General features: G+C 35.4%; 1 protein-coding gene across 6 annotated transcripts in view; it reads left to right on the top strand.

Moving 5' to 3' along the window:
• The window catches only part of BBS9 (Bardet-Biedl syndrome 9), a 281,549-nt gene that overhangs the window by 192,952 nt on the left and 63,091 nt on the right, over positions 1-25,506 (top strand). The window contains exon 23 of one of the 6 annotated variants that reach the window (XM_088055906.1): positions 7,898-7,929. The exons of the other annotated variants lie outside the window; for them this stretch is intronic. Within the exon in view, the coding sequence (XP_087912032.1) occupies positions 7,898-7,920 (23 nt within the window). The 3' untranslated portion in view covers positions 7,921-7,929. The remainder of the gene's footprint in view (positions 1-7,897; positions 7,930-25,506) is intronic. 6 annotated transcript variants of the gene reach the window in all.

Here is a 25,506-nt window from a genome sequence, read left to right as displayed (position 1 = left end):
TGCCATCACAGTATGAATATTAAGCATATTCTCACATGTTTGTAGGATCCATTATACCTGGAATTATTTGCTCTAATACAGATAAAAGTATTTTACACTAATCTTTGTGTTGCATTGCTTTTCTACTGTCTGGAATTTTCAGAGTTCTTTGGTGGTTCTGAACTCTGGTATTAACTGTTTGAAAAAATAACTATGTCACAGTCAGCAGGAATTCATATAGACCGAAAAGGTGAGCCTTTAAATATGATGAATTTTCTTCTGTTGATGAGTAACCACCCAATTACCACCTGATAGTGAATTCTTCACTATGCCTAGTGACAGCTTCATGATAGAATTCCAGTCTATTTGCCTGCTTATGATGGGATTTTTTTATTTTTTTTTTGAGTTACTAGTGTCAACTTTCATTGAAAAAATAATTAAAGCAGGGAAGTATTTAATGGAAATTTAACCTGAGTCACGCTGTTCACAACAACACAGTCTGTTTAAATGTCATGAGTGACGGATTAGGAGATTTACACTGGCTGTTGCTTTTCACTCAATGGTCAAAAGAGAACAAGCTCAAGAAGAAGGGTAGCAGGAAAACCAATTAAGCTCCTGTTAAAGTCATTGGTTGAACTGAGACTTGCAAGGCAGCTTCTCAGAATTTACCGCATACTTTCATAAATGATATTGTGTTGACATTCAGTTTCTCAGAAGTTCCAAGTGTTCCTTGGCTTTCCTTTAGGCCTCACTGCTATTTGTAGCTCCTGCAGAGCTTTTAAAGCTTTCCATAGGGAATGTGTGTATCTACACTTTATGCATACTGGCTTCAGATTGTGAGCTCCTTGCATATACTTTTATCACACTGCAAATTTCGTTTCTATTGGAAAACTGTTTGCATCCTTGCCTCTTTTTCTGAGACTTTTTCTGAGTAGAATTCCAGGCTCATGGCACAGTGCTAGCAATGAAAAAATTTTGCATTCTGAGAGAAAAGATGGGTAGGTCTAGAGAACAGGTCCATCCAGTTATATTATGAAACTTATAACCTTTTCAAAGAGAAACATCTTTGTTGAAAAAATGGCTTAAACTTCATTCTTAATTTTTTCCCAGTGTTGAGTTCTAAACAACCTACTGCCCTTTTTAAGAAATGTTTCTGTTGATTACAATTTTCATCAGAACTGAACAGATCATAAAGTGAAGATGACCAAGGGTCATCTGCTTGATGAACAGCCACTTGAAAAAAGGTTACTTCTCTCCCAAGTAGTTTAGAGAGAAGGAAAAACTCAGAGCAATGTGGTAATTGGAGGAAAAGAACAGGAATCCTGGATATGTGATAGAGACCTCATTTGTACCCACTGAACTCACAGGAAGGGGAGGGAGACAGAGGCTGTGAAGATCATACAGAGAATTTATTGATTACTTTGGTGTGTAAAACTCTTTCACTAAACAAAGGATAGTTGTTTTTATAGCTCTTGCAAATTCTTTTATAATTCATTTAAACAGTGAAGCTCTTGGAAGACTATACTTTAGCAAATCTGTGGATGCTGAAGTTTAGGCCTCTGATTCTTCAGAAAAGTTAGTTATCTACACTCAAGAAATGTCCTAGGGGCAAGAAAGAAAATGTAGTATAAAGGAAAGCTTAAAGGAACTGAGTCCAATGGTGGGACTTCTTGTAAATTAATGAGCAAGGTAGCAGTGAGTGTTTACCCTCAACATTAGGTGTCTTCGTTTTCTACAAATTCTTGCACATCTGACCCATGCAGTGGCCTGGCAGCACTGCCTATGATATCCATTGGATATAAATGTTTCCAGCAAAATGTAGGATATTAGATGCAGAAGCATATTTGATTACAAACTATTAATTTCCCTTATTTCAGGCTAGGCTGGGTTTTTAAAGCAATGATTCTTAATGCGGTTTCATTTCCTTTTTAGGGCACTTTCTGTGTATGAGTAGACAATATATTTGGTGCTGTCAATGTCTAAATAATGCAGATACTGATGCATTCAAAGTGTAATATATAGGTAAAGAAATGCCTCCAACAACTCCACTGTACCTTGAAACTTGAGTTTACCTTGAGGCTTCATTGGATTTAGAGGTTCCTTTCAGACCTAGATTCACAATTAGGGGATGCCTTGCATCTTTGGCTTGTTTTAGGAAGATATATCTTTACAGCTGTTAGAAAAATAAATAATGCTGCTCTTCTACAAAAACTGCTACAGGGAATTGCAGGTGTGTGGTGGATTTGAGTTTGGGTATGATAGGCTTTTTTTGTTGCTGTTCTTAGGTTGTTTTGTTTGTTTAATTTATAATAATTTAGAGATGAGTTTATTAACTGGCAAGTGGAGAGGAGTTATATTTTGTACTAATTATTTTTTATCCCAGTGTCTTAGAAACTGCATTTGACATTCTTAAATGCATGGATTTTGATGGTATTTTAACTTCAGTGTGTAGTTGGTTACTGTTTGTTACAAATTTTTGTTGTGAGGGATGAAAAAGTTATTTGTGTGCATTCTTCCTTAGTTATAATTTATTGTCATGTTATAAACCTGTCCTCAAATTTGGGATGCAAAAGTTTGCTCCTGTCATATTTTGACAGTCTGCTTATTTCAGTCAGTTGATCTATGGCTAATACAATGTTTTTCAGTCACCAAGCATGTATCATTCTTACAGTTTTACTCTCCCTCTCTGTGCTATTTTTAATAAATAATTTTAGCAGAGGATGGTATGTTTTAGCAGACCTACGCTTGATTATTAAATATATAAACTCTTGGATAAATATAACTTGCTCCAGATAGACTGTTACTTTCTAGCTGAATGTCTTGCTTTTTATTACTTCTTTCCAAGATAAAATAATTCTTAAATAAGTCACCCCTTTGCCATCTACAAAGCACAGTGATGCTCTTAAACAGCTTTCTAGTAAGATTCATTCAGATCAAGTGTGGTTTTAAGATGAATTTTGGTAACTTATGAAATTACTGCCAGCAACACCATGTAACTGGTGTCTATAATAACTGGGAAATTTCTTTCAGTAATGTACTCCAAAAATAGGTTACTAATGTGCTTCTTTTACTTACTAATAAGTATTAATGTATCTTTTCAGTCCCTGCTATTTGAAGGTAGGTATTAATTCTGAGTAGTAAATTGCATTCAGTACTGAGATCTACAGCAATCCCAACAGCACATTGTTCATGGTATGGTGTCTTTGAATTCAGCATAATTTTATCCCCCACTATTCACTGGCCAATATTGCCCTGAATAGTGCAGATTCCTATCAAGTTTAATAGGGTATCTTCAGTTATTAGTATACTTACAATACTAACTATGTATTAACTATATAGTTATATAGTTAACAATACTAACATAGTATTAACTATGTATTTTGTAGTTTAAGATGATATTTTATTTTTGTTAGATTTATCTATTTTTAGTTCCACCTGTTGGATAGGAAATTTGAACCTGTGTTTGCAATGAGCTGAAAAACCTAAATGTGAGGATGAAAGAACTAATCTGTAAAAGAACCTCTGAGTAACTCATAAACTATAGCTGAGAGCACCTCAGGAACTAGTCCCAGCACGCCACAGAAGAACTAGGATTGGCTAAAGTTAGTGTATGTACTTAAGACTACTGGAAACTGCTAAACTGGGGGTGCATTAGGATAAATGGATAAAATTACTCAAGTGACTGCTTAAGACAGCTGATCTGTCAGGCAGAGGCAAGTTTATATTGCTTTTATATTTCTTACAGAGGTGATGTGGTCATTAATCAATAGTTGTCTTGCTAGATTTAAAGGTAAAGGGTGGCCCTAACAACATTAAATGAAGGGCTGTGGTAGAAGCATCTTTTAATAAATAACAAGATTTTGCACTTACATTGCAAAATGCCTTTCATCTAAGCAGAATAGAGATTTATAGAGGTGGGTATGTTATGCTGCATTCATTTTAGTACAGAAGGAGCTGAAGTATAGTAAGTTTGAAATTTACCCAAGGTCATGCAGAAAGTCAGGATCAGAATAAGCTTTAGGGTTCAAAATATTTTCTTAAAAGCTGTACTTCAAGTCAAACAAGCATAGCTATTCCTTGAGAATTGAAAATAACTGTATGACTGGTAATTCTACTACCTCTTGCTGCTCTTGTATAATTGCTGACCAGTGGGACTGCTTATGGAGTAATACCTCATACCAGGGCTGAGAGCTTCCTTCTCTGAAGTAGGTTGGAGTACCTTCCCTTTGATGCAGCACATCTAGGGTCTTACCAAAATGTGAGTATGATTAGGATAATCTACCTGCTCCATGACCTTTGGAAGCTGCTGCTGAATTTTTAATTGAGCAAGAGCTGTAAAGTTAGAAAGCTTATCCCTTGATAAGAAGATCATTTACAGAACCCTGACATTGTGTTGTTTTCCATGTTATGAGGGGAGCTTTTTCTGCAGAATGCATTCAGGTGAACGGTGATTTTGAGTGCTGTTCCAATGGACTTTTCTCCTGAGTTATAATTTTTTTGGAAAATACAAATTAATAGTATGTATGATATATTACTCCCATTTGTTGACATGCAAGAGCATGTCAGTGCTGTATCTTAGAATGGTTTTGAAAATAATCAGTTACTTTAAACTGTATTGTGCTAAGAGTTGGGTGTGTGTTGTGAGATCACTTAAATTGGGGGGAAGAGATTTTAAAGGCACCAGCTTAAATTTGTTTTCCAGCTCTCACTGCTTTTAATTTCTTTCTCAAAAATCATGTTGTACCTCAGGAATCATGGCAGCTGAAAATATGGTACAATAAACGCTGAATTTGTTTTAATATAAAAAACCTTCAAACATGAGAAAATAATGAAATATTATGGAATGTTTGGCATGACCTTCCTACTAGAAGATCACATCGTACCACAAATAGTATATTCTATTAAGTCATATTCTTATCAGGTGTGTAAAATGAGATTTAGTTTAAAATGTTTCCAGAAACTGAATTCTAGATAATTGAGGTTTTTCTGACCTTGTGGATATATTGTAATCAAAGACATTTGCATTACCGTGGCTAGTGATTCTGTTCAGTTGGCTATTTCCAGAGCAAGTATAATGCAGAGGATAAAGTCCAAGAACTGAAAGTTTCAAATGTTTTTCTATATTTGGTATTAGCATCACTTGGCAAACACCTTGCTAAGGGCATTTGTTTTGGTCTCATGGTCTGACACTGATCTTTTCTTATTGGAATCTTAGGTCCTGCTGTTCTAGGCAATCTGAGGACCTGAATGATGTTGCAGTAGATTTCAGAAGCATCTTTTTTGTTATGTATAGCAGTTCACAATTATATGGTTTGTCTCTATAAAATCCAAATCCACATTTTTCTTGTGGCTAAGTATGCTAATGTTGAGAGTGTTTTCAGAATCATGGAGAATGAGTTTGAGGGTCTATTTGGTTTTCTTTGTCAAGTAAACTTAGAAAATGCACACATTTGCAAATTATAGCATAAAATATCCATGTGTCTCTGCTGTCCAGTATCCCTGCACTTCAGTTCAGAGCTAGAAATGGTAACGTGCAGAGGCAGTTAAAAGATTTTTAAAACAAGCCTGTGTCTTTATTTACCTGATTTGACTAATTCTAATGTCAAGAAGTTGAATGCAGTTCTGATTATATTACTCATCTTGATTACACTTCTATTCAGTTTTCTCTTCCTGGCTGCTGTGTTCCTTATATCTTAACTCAAAAATACCCCATGCATCTTGATTCTGCTTATATGTACACTCAAGATGACTTTTTTTCAGAAAGACTCTTTGGTATATGCTTACATCAATTCAGTAACAATCTCTGCTTGAGAGACCTGAGAGAATTTTATTCCACTTCATGAAAACTTAATCCTATATATTTTTAGCTAATATGAGTTTTGCCTTTGATTATTATTGTGAGTAAGATAGTGGTCAAACTTACTTTTTTTTCAGTCTGTCTTGGGCCATTGCTTCCTCTTCTCTTCCACCAGTTTTCCATATGCCGTCACAGACTATAAAGCTACTTCCTTGGTTTTGCTTTATGTTAGTTGCAAAATTCCACTGTTGAGTGTTCACTCTGTTATCCGTGTTCTTGTGGAAACATCTCTTAACATACACGTTAAAATTATTTCCTAGCACTAATAAAGCACCAGGATAGAAGGGGCCTTTGTATGAACTTAGACTTGTTGCAAAGAGCATGCCACAAGGAAAAGTTTAAAAGCCCTATAGGAACCTATAGACGAGAGAGGATATTAATTAAATGTATTTTTTGGAGTAGTGCTTTCCTTGGGGAGTAAGACCAAGGACCAGTTCCATCGAGTTACACTAGGGATTAATTTGGCCTGATGTCTTTCATGTAAAAAACTGGGGACAAACTCATTTCTTTGGTATCTGCTTTGAAGAAGAAAATATATAAGGGTGAGGCAGCGAGTTTACATATTGCCAGAGACTGTGTGGATGTGGTTCTGAAACAGTCTGTCTGCTGACACTGTATTAGATTTCTGGTCCTGTTCTGTGCATGAAAGCAGTGGATATTTTAACTACTTTTTTTCCTTTTTTTTTCACATTCATGTCTCTAAGTGCTACAGAATGGGCAATATTTCAAAATGTACATTATTAAGACAGAAGTACTATTTTTAACAAGTAAATTAGTAAAAATCTAAAATTAAAGTCAGCAACACTAGCCAGATTTCTGAGGAGAAGTGAAGCTATTGGAACAGGCAAGGGGAAAATTCTCTGGAACTGGAAAATTGCTATATTCCTGAGGCAAAGCCTTACTGATAAAGGGTTAATTAAACTGACCCCTTGGTGACAGTGAAAGCCCTTGTAAAATTTGATTGTTGATCTGTAACCTTACTCCCTTTACAGACAACAGCTCCCGCATAAACTTATATATTCCTTGTGAAAACTTTAACAATAGATATTGTAAAACAAATACATAATGCTGCAGTGTTTTCCTTCAGGAAGAAAAAAGTATGGTGGTTGTAAATAGTTTAACTCTTAAAAATTTTCTGCTACTTAGGACTATGATGGACATGGTGTGTGTACAGTGACAGCTTAAATAGGTATAAAATCATCTGTGTATTAGGATGAAACTGGAGATGTAGAAGGCAAAGCTTTCTCACTAATAAAGTGAAAAGTGCTTCTCTTTGTGCCATGTCTCTATTCAGTCTTAAATATTTTGTCCAGAATCAGTCTCCCCTGTAGACCCGATAAATAGAAAGTCAGTTTAACAGAGATGTAATATTTTCAGTCATTATTGTGTAAACTGGAAGTTTTGCACAAGTCTAAGTCTTTGTACTAAATTCCCGTATGCTCTAACAGTCAACGTGGGAAGGAACTTTTATGGGAAGATTTGTATTTTTTGTATGGGTTGTGTTTTTCTTCTCACTGTTAAAAAGTCTAAATGGGAAAAGTAGTAAAGTAGAAACAGGCTCTTTAGGGTTACCTGTTAGTTGTTTTTGATTTGGTGGTGTGTTTTTATTTGGTTTTTTTTTTCACTCAAATGCTTCTTTACCGTGCAATTAAGGTTGCAATATGTGAAGGAAGATAATATAAAGCTTTTTTTTTGTTTGTTTGTTTTTAAGGAGGGCTTGTTTGCAGGCTGATCAAAGGAACAAATGTACACTTGTTTATTATTTGATAGCTACATTAAAAATCACTAATAAACAGGTTAAGAGTGTGAATACTCATCCTGACTAATACTGGGGTTTGAGGCATTAAAAGACATAGTCACTTCCTGAGCTGTGAAAATCTGCCAGCTGTCTTACACTTTTGTAAGTGTTTATTGTCTTCAGACCACAGAAATGCGTAAGATGAAATTCTGTTTTATTTAGATACAACCATGCTTAGTATAACTTTAAGTATTCCTTTTACTTATTATTCACTTAGTATTACTTTTGAAGCTTCTACCCATAAATTTTATCTGTATTTGCAGATACCTGTGGTCATCAGAAATGAGATTTTCAGGTTTGTCATTGTGTTGTCTTGTTGATTGTGCTTCATTTACTGCTTTATTTTGTTCTGGCTATGTTGAAAAGTATAATTTCAGCTGCAAGTTGTAGCAAGTTTATACATATATTTCTGTCTTAGCCAAAATAAATTTTTATTTTATGATCCATAGCTCAGAGTTTAATTTAAAAAAAAAATAAAAATTAATTACAGCAGTGCATCATACACATCTCTTTCAATTCCCTTTTTATTAGCACTGATGATTTCAATCACTGAAGTAATTTTCTGTCTTTCCATCAAAGCATCAAAAGTGCCTGATCAAATCAGACTTCTGTAGTGAGAAGGATATCAACTGTAAAAGTAATGTTTGGCCATCTAGAATATCTGCATAAGATAATGAGGCAGTAGTTTCATTCTCCTGAACCCTGATTATGAGACAGGACCCTTACTGACAGTTTGACCTGATTAGAAACTATTCAAGTTTGTTCGTTATGTTAAGCATAGAGATCTACTTTCCTATTAAAGTATGGGATTGCATTAATTTCCTTTGGTCTCTGTCTAAAAAAAAATGGTGAAAGAAAGTGTCAGTGATATTTAAGTGGAATCAAATGGACCTATTTGATATTGATATTAATTTTACTTTGCAGTGATTAAGACACAAAAGTGGTGTTTTGGCTGAGTTTATTGCTATGTATTGGTAAAGAAAGAACTTTTAAGTATTTTCCAGGGTATTATAAGTATGCTATTACATTTTCAGAGTTAAAAAATTATTTTTATTCACATTCAGGAACAATTTTAATTTTGTAGTCATGAAGCTTTGAATTTGCATAACACAGTATAGTCCTGATTGGAATTTAGCCAAATGATTACTTGGATCCAAGTCATTGCAGCAATGTAAACTTCAACTGCAAAAGGTACCTTAGCAAAATCTGTGGCCTTAAAGTATTGGATTTACTATTAACTAAATTGTTTAACATCAATGAATAAATTAGTTACTCAGTGTGGTAGTCTATTAAATAATAAATAATGTAGTTATGGAATTTTAGTTTGTGAAAGGTTATAATGAGTGGTATGTGATCTTGTATACAATGTATTTGTTTTCCTTATGGACAGCTAAACCATAATTGATGGGTCTGTGCTTAACTTGTGTTGGAGGTTACATTTGCATAGTTTGCATGAACAGTCTTTTAGAAGACTTGGGTGAAGGATACAGAAAAATCCCTTATAATGGGATTTTATAAATTGATTCCAAGTCATAAACAACTTATTTTGTGACACTAAATTCACTGAGTACTTACTAAAGAATCCATGTGATTTACTACATTGTCTGTTTAACGGTGTATTACAAAGAAAAGGAAAATCAGACACAGCAATGGTCAGATTCCTTCATGCCATATTGCCATGGTATGTCTGTAATTTATTTCAGAAACTGAATCAAAGGATATATAGTTATTTTAATTTTTGTTCTCTGAGGTTGTCAGCCCAGAGTTGCTAGTTGTTTTCTAGTGTCCAGGCTTCTAATGCAAAATTCTTTAAAATTTAATAGTAGTTAAGGCCTAAAATTTCCAAAGATATAACTCTGTGTGTTCTAAATATGTCTCAAGACATTAATGGAAGTCAATGTCAGTTCTGAATCTTTCCATAGAAATCTGAGAGGAATGTAATTAAATATGATGGAAGTGTCAGAAAGGTCTGTCAAATTCTTTGTATATTTTTTATGGTGTTGATTTCTTGCCCACTGGTACACTGATGAAAGACATCAAGATCCCTATACCCAGTGGTACTGAATGCAATCCCATATGAAATGAACAATTTTAATTATTCTAATTATTCTTCAATTCATAATCTGTTTAATCATCATGGAGATAATGTCGTAGTGAAACGTAAGAAATACATGGAATTGCTTATGCTTTTTGTATGAAGCTAGTGGGGCTTTCAGATATCTGAAGACTTAAATTCTGTAATAATAACAGCCAAACCAACACTTTGAAGCAGATGATTTAATGATTTTAACTCTTAGATGCTGCAGAAGTAGCAAATGCCTGACAATAATTTGAGTATTTTTTTATTCAGTTAATTTTCCCAATAAAACTTCTATGTTGGGGAAAAAAACATTATAATTTTGTCTTGTAATGTCTTGTCAGTGCTTCTTGTCATTCAGCTTTTTAAGAAAATTAGTCAATTATTTTTGACAACCTGCAGAACAGGTCTTTGCATGTATGTCTTCTTGGAAAAAAGATGATGAATTTGTTATGACTGACCCTGAGAAGTAGGTTTTATGTGTTAAAGTATTTATAAGGAAGAAGGCTGGTTTACCATAAAAACTATGCTTGGGGAAAAAAGATGGCTATCAGGGTGAGGAGTACATGTTTTTCTATTAGCTTCTTTTCTTTGTAACCTCTGGACAGACCTACCACAGGCAAACAGGAAATGCCAAAATGTAGCAGGTTAGCTAGAAGAAAGGGTGAACAGACGGTTGTTTCTGGATTTGTAATCCATAGTTATCACTAGAATCAATGTAGGATACAATGATTTATCTTATTAAACTTAGCAATGAATTTTATAGCAGCTTCTCTCCAAATCAATACCTTTTCCCCATGATTTTTCCCCATGATAAGGAATATTGTAGTAATAAATGGAGAGGATGCATTTCTCAGTTACTGATTTTAAAAAGCAAGGAAGAGTATTGTTCAAGGGAGCTCTTGCCCATCTGCACTGACAATTCAGTTTTTCTTGTAGGTAAGTGGTGTTTTGTGCTCTCTAACCAGCTTGCTTGTGAAACAATTCAGTCTGATTATACTTTCCTTGGGAATGAGACCCAACTCTTGAGTTGTTTTCAAAGTAGAAGCTATTCCATTCCTCTACTTACAGAAGTTGCCTTTAAGCAGTCTAATCTTACTTAACTTCATACATAATTGTGTAATTTGAATCAGCACAGAATAAGCTTGTTTTACTGATAGTTTGTAATGCTTTCTCAAAACATACCTTCAAGCTTGCTATCAATACAACATTTTGGTTAAGATCTTGCTGTTTGGTTATTAAAGGTACTTTGGAAAATAAATTCTTCAGATGTACAAAGTAGTTGTTTTATCTGGAAATTGTATTAATACATCTCAAGCAAGTTGCATTGTCATATGAAATCAGTGACAGCTTAGCACTTAGTGTGGTAGTAGGTCAACTCGCTGCTCTACTAGTTCCAGTTTGCAAGATGGCATAGATAAAAAACCTCAAGTAGACAAGCTCAAACAACATATATTGATTTTAAAATGGTAAGAGGTAATTCTTATTGCTAATTGCTCTGTATACCAAGCAAATAATATGTCCCAAAAGCAGGAACTGATACTTTGAAGTTCTGCAAGCCAATGGAAATGCTCCTTATTGATGCTTGTGGCTCAGGATTCAGACCTTTTCTTGTTTTCCATTGCTTTTTCAATTCCTGCTGGAAGAAGCCTTTCTCTGACATTAAAGAAAGAGGATGACAGTTAATTTGATGGAATACAACTCCTTACAGGAAATCATTGTACTGAAGAGTAGCGGCATAAAAGCAGAAAAGAGAGTAAAATATTGGGATACCCCTCTGTGAAAGAGGGGCATTGTATTTTAGATATTTATGGCTGAGAATTAAGCCTAATACCATCTTAAAAAGAAAATGAAGTATTCTACAGACTTTGTGTTTTTCTTGTGACCATTCATTTGTTTCATTTTATTGGTTTTTAATGTTTTCACTCTTTGGAATTTTTGTACAAACATCATGGTGAAGTCAAACATATTCAAATAAAACCTAATAAATCTGACAGAAAAATATTGTATAACAGTTCCATTTAGATGGTGAGAACTCTGCCATTAAAGACTCCTATGGATTTTTTATTACTTTATTTTTTAATGTTTGGTTCCTAGCTTCTATAAATTATGCATGTTGGCTTTTCATTAACATAGACGGCAAACATAATTCATTGCAAAGAATTTTTTGGTCACACATGATTGAGAAGTTCAGAAAGACCAAAACCACTTAGCTTTGTGGTAGGAACAAAACTGTATTTCATGTGAAGGCTCCAGCTCCCTGATTTTTAATACTGATTTCCCCTCCCCAGTTTCACAAAACTTCAGGAATGCTGATACATTACACAAGGACATTTTGTAACTGCTGGAACTTGACAAGGAGCCCACAGAGTGATGTTAACCTCTTCCTAAAAAAGGAAGTAATTGTTGCATTGCTTTTTGTATATAATAGGACTCATGCATTGCAATAATTATAATAATAATTTTTGCCTACAAAAAGGTTTAAGGCATTTTTTTTCTTTCCAAAGACATTATATTGGTTGAGAGAGAAGATTGAAGATACTGATAAACAGAAGAGATCAAGATGACAGCAAATAAGGCAAGCTTTGTTACAGCAAGCTTGGTAGGGTTTTCTGGGGTTTTGGTGTTTTAGTCTGAAAAAGTTTTATATATTCATAAGACTTCCAATGAAAAGTGTGACATGAGAAAATAATGACTGAGATATATGAAGGCAAAGGTGATGTTTTTTAAAATGCAGCAATGGAAAAGGATTAAATTTCATAGTGCTGAAACAGAGTTTTCTCAACTGTGAATATAGAAAGTAGTGTACAGCATGAACCTGGTGTATGGGTGGTCCAAAGTGAGGAAGAACCCAAGCAGGTTCATAGAGTGATTTTAGTACTTTGTTTAATAGAATAGTTATAGCAGGAATTTGTCCACAGATATTGCAAGCTAGAGAAAATGAGAAGTAAAATATGAAAAGTTGGTGTGGATTTTGATACTTCTATCTGACAATTTATTTTTTGAATAACAAAACTATTATGAGAACATTCTAGTCCTTTGCATTCAGGAGATCTATTATTTCTAAGCTATACCTGCTCTCTTAACAAAATGGTATTGAAATATAGTTCTTGGTTAAACAAACACTCCAAAACCAGTATATACTGACAGATATTGATATAAATACAGTATAAATAAACTGTATACTCAGAAGAGCATATCCCTTGTCTTAGGAGTTCATAACAGTATCAGGCCATAGGCTGTGAGGTTTATGTCCTTTTTAATAGTCCATTATCTTAATATTTCTGATTAATGGCTACATTTAGATTAATTCAAGTAATTGTACTAAAAAACCAAAAAAAAAAAACCATTAAAAAAACCCAAACAAGCAAACCCACTGTCAAAAATCCAAACAAACATGAAAATATACACATGGACAATACTGTTCAGTTTTGGTCCCCTCCACTACAAGGAAGATGTCAGTAAAATTGTCTAAGAACAGCAGTGGACTATGAAGTGGAGAGCTGGAGGTTTTCTGTGAAGACGAGTAGAGGCGATGGGACTTGTTTAGCCTGGACAAGAGGATGCTTAGGATGGACCTTGAATGTAGTTTGTCAGTATTAAAGGGGAGTTTTTGAGAGGAAAGAGCCTGGCTTTCACAGAGCTGCAAGGCAGGAGGAGAGGATACAATGGTTGTAAATTGAAACAGGAGAGGTTCCCAAATTATATAAAAGGAAAAAAACCCAGCAACTTCTCATTATGATGACGTTAAAACTTTGGTATAGGCTTCTAAGTGAAACTGTCGCATCTCCTTCCCTTGAGGTGTCAGGCCTAGAAAGATTAGGTAAAACCCTGAGCAACCTGATCTGAATTCAGTGTTGACCCTGTTTGGAGCAGAAGATTTGATTTAGATTATTTTATTCAGTCATTGTATGAATCAGATGAATGAAAACTCTCATACTGTCTTGGTAGTGATTTAGTATGTAACTGAAATACAATTCATATGCCACTGGATTAGAGAAGCCTAAAAGACATGAAATAGCTATAACAATTTAGAAAGTGCAAAATAGCAGGAGATGCTTTGTCCTTACATGTTTGTGTTAGTTTTTGTGTTTAATATGCCTAGGTTTCACTTTGCAGGTGCCTAGTGGAATCTTTCCATTGTTATATTTGTTTTAGAATCACCTATCTCTATATGTGCTTGTCTTTTTTTCCTGAATTATGTCAGTGCAGATTGTGGTCTAAAGTTTTAAAATAGTTTTTTTCAAGATTATCTTACTATTGTGCTACTATAAATGAGATAGAACTAGAAAAGGCAATTATAATTTGAGTAAAAAAATATGGCCCATTTTTCAAAGGGACATCTTAAATATGTTTCAAAAGACATCCTGAAAGCATAGGGTAATTTTAGTTAGATTGGCTCTACCTGTTAGTGCCAGCCTAGTGTCAAAGCCACAAGATTAATTGTTCTCATTGTAAGGCTTGACTTAGGTATCACACTGTCATTTAAATAATTAGAAATAATGTTTTATATGGGTAATATTTGAATGCTAACTGCAGAAACTTGCAGTGTGTCTTGTCAATTTGTCCTACAAAATTCCTGGCAACTGTCAACAGAATTCAGTGCACTGAGATGGTATTTAAGTAACTGAAATTGAAATAAATTATGAGATTCATTCTTGCTAGTAACTCAGTGTGTTGCAGTCTTGTGTAAAAGTGAGTATGAGATTTGTTACTTTTACAATGAATTATCTCAAAAAAAGGCAGTCCATGTAAGTAAAATTTAAAATGTAACCCTCCACAGTAAACAGACCAAATTCTGTCCTGTAAATTCAGATTACCAACAACCTGTCTTATCCTCCAGATTTACATGGGTGATTTTATGAAACTGTAAATTACAGGTAACTTCAACAAAATCTCTGTTAATCTACTTTTGAAGCTGATTCCAAATTAGGAGGCCAAAACTGAAAATAATTATTTTGAAGTTAAATGTGACTCAAACCAAAATTTTAATAAAAAGTAAGAATAATTAGTTATTCAATTGAAAGTTTTTAAACTCCTGCACTATTTTGACAGACAGAGTAGGAAACCCACAGGGGTAAAGCAGTGTGTCGAGGCACATGTAAGTAATCTTATATACTTTATTTTTGAAAAGTGGCTGAAAGTGAATAGGCATAACAGGGCATTTCCTCCATGTTAGTTATGGAGGCCAATGGGCTGCTGGTTCTCTGTAAATCTAGCCCCCTTTGCTCAAACATAAAGCTGGCTGAAAGGTGAAAGGCAGAGGAAGCACAGGTAACTTACACAGGTGTCTCCTGAGCTTATTCCCAAGTTTGCCAAATGGTTTTATGTGGGGCTTAACTGCTACAAGAGCCTTGCAGCAGTTTTGTACATTTCAGCTAATGGCTTTTCTAGAGGGGATTAGAAATGTTGTCAGATACTGGATTGGATCCCACACCTTGGAAAGTGGTCAAAGCATAGTACTGTGAAAGCTGGCTAATGATAGTCCTATGAACTATCAGATATAAAAAATACCCATGCTTTCTGAAATATCAAGGTCGGGAAAGGGAAGTTATTGGGTCAAGAGTGAAATGCAATGCATGGGATGGGTTTTGTAATTGCTGGCTATGTGTATTGACCTTTTCCAGTTTTCTTCTGAATAGCTGATGCCCTGTGAACTGGATAAAATGTTCATAGTTAAAAGAAAGTGGCCCCTAAAAGAAACTAAATCCCTCAAATTCCATAAAAGATGATAAATGAATGGCTCAGAGTGATATATTCAGCATGTGTTTCATTTAAGTCTCTGCAGTATTGGGAAATAGTATTTGGCATGGCCATGCTCTCGTCATAAAACAAGTAAATCAAAATCTTTCTTCAGAACAACCACTGAACTGTATTTGCAATCAATTAAAATTGGCATCTCTACTGCCTTCATATTGATCTTAAATGTCTGAGTCTGATAAAAAGTTATATTGCAAACCTTTTCTTACCTCACCACCTGCAGTTTCTAACCAGAAGTTCATTTCTCAGAGGCTGGTTGTAGCTTTGAAGGTAGCTTCAAAGAAGCTTGAGTAAGGCAGGCAAGGAAATATTTCCCTTGGGAAAAGGGGACCTAAAATATAGCTAGATGAAGAGATGGGTGTTCTGCCTGTGATCCTACTTTGTATCCAGAACCTTCACAGTACATTAAAGAAACTGGTTTATGACTCCTCTCAAGGAAGTTAAGGAACTGTTCCAGTACAAACATCGTTGGTGTTACCGTGTTCACTGATTAATATCTATAGCTTTTAAAGTTTTATAATGTAATTATTATATAAAACCCTGTAGAATGTCAGGCTTTCCCCAGTGGTTTATATGATCTTTGTCTACAAATCTATTTCTTAACAATAATGTCATATATATAGATATATATATATATATGTACACACACATATGCACACACACTTGTATATATTCTAATAATTTTAATATAACCTTCTTGTGGTAAGAAGCATGACTGAAATTGATAAATGTGAAATGGTAGCTTGGAACAATGTTATATGTGTTCCTAGAATGCTTTTGATTGCAAGGACACAGAATACTGTGGCTGTAGTTTTTTGTGTATCAGTACTAAAAATGTTAACTTGAACTGAACTGTTTCACGTGCGTAATCCATAGCAGCTGTAATGGTCAGTGAAACTATGTCTGTAAACCACTTCTATTGGCATTCTGAGCTTCTTTTAGTATTGATTTAATTTTAGTCAACCACTCAAACTTTAACCAGAATAAGCTGGTGCCAGTTTAAGCATTAATGACATATGTATTCTGTATTCTTCGGAAACCTCACACAATTACAGATTTCACTTGCCTATATGACCACTTTGTAACTAATCAGACCAGACGTGCCACTACAGAGAAACCACAAACACAGCAGTATGTACTGATAGATATTAATACAGTCCAGTCTGTTAACAAAGTGAACAATTGCCCAAATAATGATTTCCTGCTGTGGACTTCTTATGCTTTGTTTGTTAAATCCTATTTTCCTTCCTACTTTCCTGTTGACTACAGCAGAACTGAATTTTATTTAATCCAACTTGCACTGGGTCAGCAAAACTCTTCACCTTTGTGGAGGAAAAGTTAACTCATTGAAGGCTGTGTGGATTTGAACATATCTTATCGGTGCACTGAGCTCCCACCCACAACCAAAGGGAAGGGGTGAACAGTGCTTCATGAAATGTGGGAGAAATGAGGAGCTGAGGAACATATTTACTAATGTGTTTAAGGCAAAGCCAGAGTTCACTGGACCACGATTTGCTGTTTTCACTTTCTAATTGTTCATTCTTTTCTTAGTGTTTCCTCATTGCTGTAGTGATGTAGCAAAAAGTTGTGCTAAATATATTGAATAAAATATTAGCAGTGACTGCTAGCATAAACATCACTACAAAACCCGAAGGTATAGTGGAAATTAATCCTGCGGAATATCATATCACTAAAGTGAATGGCAACAGCTCCTCAGCATATTCATTCAGCTGCTAACATGGGGATACTGGAAGTAAGGTAATTTATGACATAATTTAGAGAAATATATGTCTAAAGAGGTTTATATAATGATATGCAGAAAGCAACTTTGCTGTTGTATAGAAGGAAATAATATACTAACATTCAAGTGTTTGCATACAATGTAATTTTGTGAAAATTTTTAAGTTATTAATTAACATTGCTGCTTGCTACCTTTACAGTTAGAATAACAACCAGTCCAGTAGCCTTTAGAAACTTTGAGTAGTTGCAAGAAATGTTTTGTATGGAATAACTTTCTTGCAAGAAAAGGAAAAAGAAAGGCCAGAGGGTTATGTTTTTTGATCAAGAAGGCTCAGTCAAAACTTGATAACTTTTGTTCACCTTCCTCTTTTATAATTTCATCCATGGGTAATTTTTTTCTAATAAATGACGAGTGCCACACAACTTGTTCAGTTTTATACTTTTTTATTTCAGCTTTATATTTTTTTTATACTCTTAAAATATTAGGCCCACAGGGATGCAAATGGTGTTCATTGTCAGAATTAATCATCAGCAGATAAATGGTAAAATATGTTTTTACCTTTGTGTTTTCTTCTGTTTTGCACACTCTAAAATCTATTGTGTGGATGTAATCAGTCAAGTAAAGATTCCATACTATCACTTTAAATCCTTAATTGCTACACAGGCTTTCAATTTAAAAGCCATGTTTTACCAGAGTGGGAAATTGTCAGTGTGGTAGATAGAAAATACTACATTTAAAACAGTAAATAAGTGTTGAAAGTTGCATTTTCTGTGAAGGAAAGAGTTTCATTCTGTGGCTTTCTCCTATCTTCCAAACCACCCAAGACATCTGAATTACATTCATGTTTTCCCCATTTTTATGTACTTTCATCTACTCAGGTGTTGGGACATGCAACAAAGGAAAGCTCATTGATTATCTAGGAGAAAAGGGTCTGAACCTAAGCCTCCCAAAACTGCTTTCAATTGAGCAATATTTGGATATGTCATTGATGTCATGTTTCCTGCATCCTTTTAGAGCCGTTTGGAGTGTGGAAGGGCATGCAGGCATTTGTTTTTGAATTCTGGGGTAAAACATACTTCCTATTGGTCAAGTTGATCACCCCAGAATTAAGAAAATGTGTTTGCTCCACCTCTACAATATAGAAAAGGAAAAAAGGACAATGAAAAAAAAAGCTTCCAAAGCATTTAACTGTCATTATTTAAGAACACCTGCCAAGTACAGATGCTTTGTGGAGGTGTCATATCCCACTGTTATTAGTTTCTTTGGAGGAATCCCTGAATCAGTGTCTGTCCTTCAACCACAGTTGATGTGCTTGTTTCTCTGCCTTATTTCCTGTCCCAGAAATGATGCTAACTCCTTGACACACAGTGTCTTAAACAAACTTTCACAGTATTTTGCAAGAAGCAACTGTGTAAATGAGGATTTTTCCATGCTCATTCTACAGATTTGAGCATAAGCATTTTCTAGATTCATTTGTCAGTAAAATGGTCAGTGATGCAAGTAATGGTAGTTAGATGTATGTAGGCAGGGAGAAGCTAAAGCAGACACATTACATGAATTAGATAAATATAAGGAGGAATTAAGGGCCAAAATATAGAATTTACTTAACTTGAATCTCACACTTAGTATGCTAGACCATGATATTTTTATGATGTGTTTTATACTTAATGGAAGTCAAATTCACTAATTACAGGAACATATTGGGGGAAATTCAGGTATAACCTGAATCACTGCCTTGACTCTGAAAAGCTGAGTTTTTCCAAACACTGATGTCTATGATTTCTTTTCATTTGAAGTTCAAAGGAATAGGAAGAACCTCAGTGATCAATAATATTTCAGAATAAAATAACTTCATGTATCTTCTCTGGCTTGTGGGCAAAAAAAAGGCTAAGAACCTATTTTACAAATCTTTGTAAATAGCTCTGACATTTTAGATTTCCGCTATGCAGAGTTCATGAATCTTCAAAGCCTAATTGTTCTTTTGTTGAAACTTTGCTATTATGGGAATTATTCTTCTGTATTCAAAAAGACAGCTTCTGTATATGAATATAGAGCAATTTTTTTTTTTTAAGTATCAAGACAAGGCAGTTGATGACTTAAGCATCTGGATTTTTTTCTGAGGTAAATAAGCAATGGTAATGTCTTTTGTATATATTACACATGACATCCAAATGCTGCTTTGGATCGTCATAAAATACTTCAGTGGAGTTGAAAAGGTGCAAGTTGGTGTTCCACCACCAGCTGCTGTGCTGCCAACCACATGATTTCCAAAATTTTCCAAAGTTTTGAGAAAAGCAGAATCAGTGCCAGGCTACCAGTATCTAACCAAAACCATTTGCGGTGTGATATTGGACCAGTGTTTGCTTATCAGGGAACTCTGAAGGAATTTGGTTAGAGAGGCAGCTACTTAGGACCTGATATGAAGGTCAGATTTCATTGTGATCCATAGAATGGGGAAAAAAATTAATTTCTTATACAAGACAAATTATGTTAGTGCATTTTTATTGTGCAAATAATGGCAAAGAATGTTTGGCTTGAAGTTTCTTTGTTATGTTTCTATTTTATCATGTTTGGTTTAAGCCAAAATTTGTGCATCTGTCTCAGAGCTGTGATTACAGTCAACCTGTTTAATTAAAATGTAGCACCCAAATCCCCTCACTGTCTAATGAGGTAAAAATTTACTACCATCACTCTAGAATAAACTGTTTGTATAAAGCAACATCATTGATTTAACATGGATTATCATAAAATTAACAAAAGAAATTATGGTCCAAAAATTTGATGTCCAAATGGGTTTAGGAAAGAGAAATTAGAAGGTCACTAGGAGGTCTGATGTCCTGTCCAAGAAGGCACTGAGGCAGGCATGTAAACGTGCTTGCATTTCCTACTCTGAGTTGCAGAACAAGCATAAGTCATCTCCAGTAATCCTGCTAATACATCTGCCCTGGGCATGCTAAACTGCTTGACTATTCTGCTCCTGTTCTTTTTGAGGAGACATTTAGATCTTGAATCACGTAATTTTTTACTTCTTTGAATTCACAGACTCCTTCCTCAGCAGCTGGTAAGCCATATGATATTTTTCCTGGCAGGAAATGCTTACTCGGTCCTAGTTTGTTTTCTGTATGGTTTTATATAATGAGCCTTGTGAGATGGAGCAAAGGATTTTGTATGTTTGTCTAGACTGGCTGTGACACTGTGAATGGTCCAGTTTCTCTTGTTACTTGTTGGTTGTCCATGTAAAGATATTTTTGTGTTATATTTCTAAAGAAATAGCTTTTATCAAAAAGCAGCAAGACCTTTTTAAGTCTTGGCTTCAGACACAACTCAAATATTATAATACACAAGTTCCTCACATCTCCCTGTAATACACTTGAAGCAGTTTTGTTGGCAATATCCAAAGCTGAGAAACAGCCTTGTAAAGGCTTGGCAATCCTTAGTGAGGCCATGGGTGACGCAAATTACTTGAGAGACACATCTGACCTGTATCCAGAATGAATAAGAGAAATGCAAGTAATTTTTTCCTATTTAGATGCTGGAAAAAGTATTAACATACACTTTTTTTTTTTTTTTCTTTCTCCTTTTAAATATGATCAAATTTATGACCTTCTATTTCTAGAAACCTAGTTTTGTATCTGTATTGTTTCTCTGATGGAAGAGGATAAATAAAGTGTAAATTATCTTTGATTGTGGCACTTACATTTGAAGTGGGAAATTAGGACTTTCTCCTTAAATTAATTCTGCCAACAAGGAGGCAACAAGATGACCTGAATCTCAAATTTCATTATCCACAATGGAAATATGGTTATCTTTTTTCCTTTGATTGTTAAAAGGATGTTGGGGAGGGTTATGTGTGATTCTATAACTCTTCTATTTCCTTTTTTGTTGAAGAATTGTTATTGTTCCCTGCTGCCCTTGCAAATAAGTTCAATGGTCAGCAGACATGTGCAACCTGATAGATGAGGAATGAAAAATAATACTTCACCTTAGTTTTCTTTATCATAGACCTTTTTTGTGTGTGACACAGCAAAACAGATAACCCAAAATTTTATAGAAGTCCTTCTTCTACTTGGTGCCAATATTTGGATGTGACAAACATTTTGGGGTGGCTTTAAATTGTTTCCTGGAAGTTTTGGGAGCAGTGAGGACTAAGCATATTTTTCAGCTTACTTGGGCACTAAGATTTAAAGATTCCTCCTGAAAATGTTGCAGTTGAGGTTGCTTGTTCCTATTTATGATGAGATAATTTGTAATGTGATCGTTAATATCTGGTTAAAAAGCTCTGAAAGGTCTCAGTAGGGTTTATACCCATGTAGAGATTAGTTCTTTTTCTGAAGTGTGATAGAGTTCAAAATTGATCAATCCCGACCAGAGAAGGAATTAAGTAAGCAATGGGGCACTACAATTATGCATTTATTGAGAATTTTTAGTAGCATATACGTGCAGCTTTCCTGGCGAATGGTAAGTTGGTTACCTCTCACTTGCTTGGACATGTTTCTTCAGGTTGTCTGACAAGAAGTTACCACCTTGCTTGATGTTTCCCTGACCCATTCCAAGAAAATCTTTGCAGAATGATTGCACAGAAAATAATTCCAAGATTTCAGCAATTATGACTGACCACAGAGGACAGGCTTATTTTTGTCCCTATTTTAATGTGGAGCTAGAATTATGGAGCCAGTTTATTTCTGCAACAAACATCAAGAGTAGAATTTTTTTTTCCTGTTCTCTTTTCTTGCTGGGGTTTTGTAGCTGGAATTTCTACATTTTTATTCACCTACTGGAAAAAAAAGAAAAAGGAAAAGCCACAGTAACCTGCCTGTGACATTTAGAGATGAAAGCATTTGGTGCCAGCAGCAACCAGGCATGATCACCGCAGTGAACCAGTTTAATAAACTCATGATGGAATCCAGCTGGCACAGTGAACAGTGACTCAACTTCTCCCTGTGGCAAGACATCAGCACACACTCACTGCCTGCCACCTTCGCTGGCTCTAGTGGTCAAATAAAACTTCTCCTGGACCAGGTCTGAGACCTATAGCATATTTTAATGGCCTGACAGAAGGCACGAGCGACTTGGTGTGTCTGGCACTGTTACTTCGACACTGGGGGCTGGATTTTTACTTCACAGAAGCGCCGTGGTAGTGTAAAGTAATTTGAGATGAGCTGCCTGGCTTAATCCAACTAAAAGCATTCATAAGTGTGATTCTGGTTTGAATATATCTGTTCTCTCTTTTTCTTGGCTGCTAGCCAGTAAGTTTCCATTTTCCATTATGCTTTTTCTGATACAACCATATCAAGATACATATTCATCTTCCAACTCTGTTCATCTCTTTGCCTTTGGCCATCATGACCAGAGGTAGCTGGTGACCTGCAAATCTTATCCCCTAGAAGCAGCTGATGATGTTCCTGTCCATTTGTTTCTATTTGATTCTGCTGTCACCATTCACTTGCTGCAAATCTGCTGCTTGATATTTGTATTTGGCTTTTGAAGCTTAGTTTGAAAAAAGAGAGGCAGGAATTGAGCATAGTCCTAAAGAAAGAGACATGATATTGTGTCACTTGATCATAGAGAAAGCAGCTGAGCTCAACTGATCCTTCTTCACGTGGAGTTTTGTTACCTTCTGACCTGGCTTTGAACTTCTCTTTCATAGTTGTCACTATGTTTTTGCAGGCTAATCAGGCTGGGTGGATGTATATGTAGGAGTTTCCTGGAATCCTAAAGTATGGTTTTGTCAAATTTTGAAATTTTGAATACCTGAGATAGGAAGGACAGACAATACATAGTGGCTAGTGCTCATGTTACCACATTCAGTCAAATGATGGCTGAACATGCAGATACTTGAGCTGATCACTTATCTGTAGAGTCATGTGGGGAAAACAAACCCTCCTGAAATTCTGTGGGTTTTACATGTTAAGAAATGCAAGCTTATTTTTGGGTAGGTGACATTAATTTTTTTTAGTTTGTGGTGTGTTTGCTCCCAGTGTGTAAAATAAGTTTCAACATATATTTAAAGTTTTACATAAAGGTGGGGATGTGGCTAAAAATAGTGTAGTATAAAATTCTGAGTTCTAGTTTTTCAAAACATAACAACAATAATAACAATCTTTAGTAATAATATTTTCTAAAGTGTGTACAGAGATGAGGTATGTATATTTGAAGTTGTTGTATCTCTTGATCTTTCTGGCAATGCAACCCAGAGTCTATGTTGATTTGAAAAGAACAGTCAAAAGCTGATTACATGGCTTCCCATTGTTTGAAGTTGGGCTAAAAGAGGTGTATAAATATTATTTTTCCCAATGCGTGATTTTATACTGTACATGAAATTTTGATTTACTGTAATTACTCTCTAAAAATTGGTTGAAGACAGTACTGATTATAGAATTTGTCATAATTTCTTATAGTGAAAGAAACAAGAGTATATAACAATGGGTATAAGCTTTTGAAATAATCCTGCTTTGCTGTGTATTCTCTGTTCTTCTATTTGTACTCACTTATGTAACTGCGGGAATGGAAATGAGTGTGGCAGGAATGGCTCATGATATGTATATCAGTTCTTGTAACAAGAAAAAATTAAAAGTAGGTGGAAGTTCCCTGTTTCTGCAGCAAACTGGTAAAGTCTACTTCTGGCACACTGTCGCTGTCAACATTGTTTATTCTAAACTACAAGGCAGGATGCTGTGGTTATCAGGAAATTCCAGCAGTTTTCACAGCTGGACATTTCCCCCAGGGTTTACAAGGAAACTTAAATTGTTCATGTCTAGACCAAGCTGTAGCAACCAGCTATTGCTGGGAAAAATCTTCTAAATGCCAGTGAGGTCCTGTATACTCCATCCATTTCTGTCTCATGGTTGAAACATGAGGATGGCTGAGGATTGCAGATTGAGTTGCAATCTTCCCTTTCCCAGCTCCACCCTCCCGTCCCATTAGAGCCGCTTACAGGTATGTGCAGTGTCAAGAGTAGAAAGATTCACTGAGTGTAGCTATATCCTGTAGCATCCTACCCTAATAGATGTTTTTTTTCCACAGGACTGAGAGCTCAGATACGAATGTGTATTGAGTCATACCCTTGAAACTGGAGTGTTTATGAGGAGGGCTGAGGTCAGTGTGGATGAAGGGGCAGATGGTGGTATAAGTTGTTGTTGTTGTGCTGTTGAAGGTCTTAGCTTGCACCAGCATAGGATCTGCCTATAAAGTGCTTTGCATAAGTCAAGCAGAATTTCAATAATTTTCACCAACAGCCATCTAGTTCATTGTGGAAAACTGGATGATTTCATAAATCAGGAGGAGAAACTGCTTAAGAAGCCATTGGGAATCATGCGTCACCAAAACATACTCTGTTAATTTGCTCTGACAGGCCTGTTGGCTGTGGTTGTTTATAGTGTTTAAGTGCACTGGAATTTGTTTCATAGGCTGTGACCCTGTTATAGTAGGTGCTGTATAAACGGAGAGCAGCCTGGCAGCCTGTGCCTGAGCTTTCAGTCAGAAAACAAAGCATAAGGGAGGAAGTGGAAATAGAGAAGACAATGAAATACAAGGGGACAGCATTAATATGCATGCAAAGCAGTGATTTCAGCATGCTTTAAGCCTTACTATTCTACTGTTGAATTACTACTTCATTTTGGGGGAGGTGGTAAAAGCTCAGTTCCGATAATGCTTCTGGGAAAATTTTGCTTTGGAAGCCATGAAATGCCTAATGTGTCCTGGACTGGGAGGTTAAAAGAGGAAAATCACCAACAACCTGGCATTTTAGTATTCTAGGAGGAGCACAAGTGTGCGTTTTATTCAGTTTTACAAAAAGAAACTGATTCCTGTATCCTGTTTCTTCAAAAAATTGTGTGTCCTCTAGGCTGGCACTGGAGAAGGTAAATGCACACATGCTTTGCTCAGTTATACATGCTGCCTAAATCCTAGTAAGTGACACCAATAGCTGATACTACAAACTTTTGTTTATTATTTAAGCTCTTCCTAATTGCACTGTGGAGATACTTGACTCCATCAAATCATTAGGAAACCTAAATTCCACTCACCACATCTTAACCTTGTGTTTTATGCTTAGATGTTTCTGTAGGTTTATGCCATAGATAGTGGTGCAGGAACACAGGTGGAACTAGCTCTGTCTGCTTTCATGTATAGTGGTATAATGCCTAAGATAGTTTGATCCTTGCCTTTAAGCTTCACATATTAGGGACCTGAGAATTTTATTTTCCTTACTGGAGAATGGTAATACAGAATCTCTGTGTGCACCTGCTGTGCAGAGAAGGCCATATTTGCCATCTGAGCTTAGGTGTTCCCCTTTA

This window comes from Pseudopodoces humilis, chromosome 1 (assembly GCF_049639895.1).
Source record: "Pseudopodoces humilis isolate 2021_Gansu_Grassland_sample_001 chromosome 1, ASM4963989v1, whole genome shotgun sequence".
Classification (NCBI taxonomy): Eukaryota; Metazoa; Chordata; class Aves; order Passeriformes; family Paridae; genus Pseudopodoces; species Pseudopodoces humilis.
The sequence above is the reverse complement of the archived record's forward strand: the minus strand, read 5'-3'. Positions and strand labels throughout refer to the sequence as shown.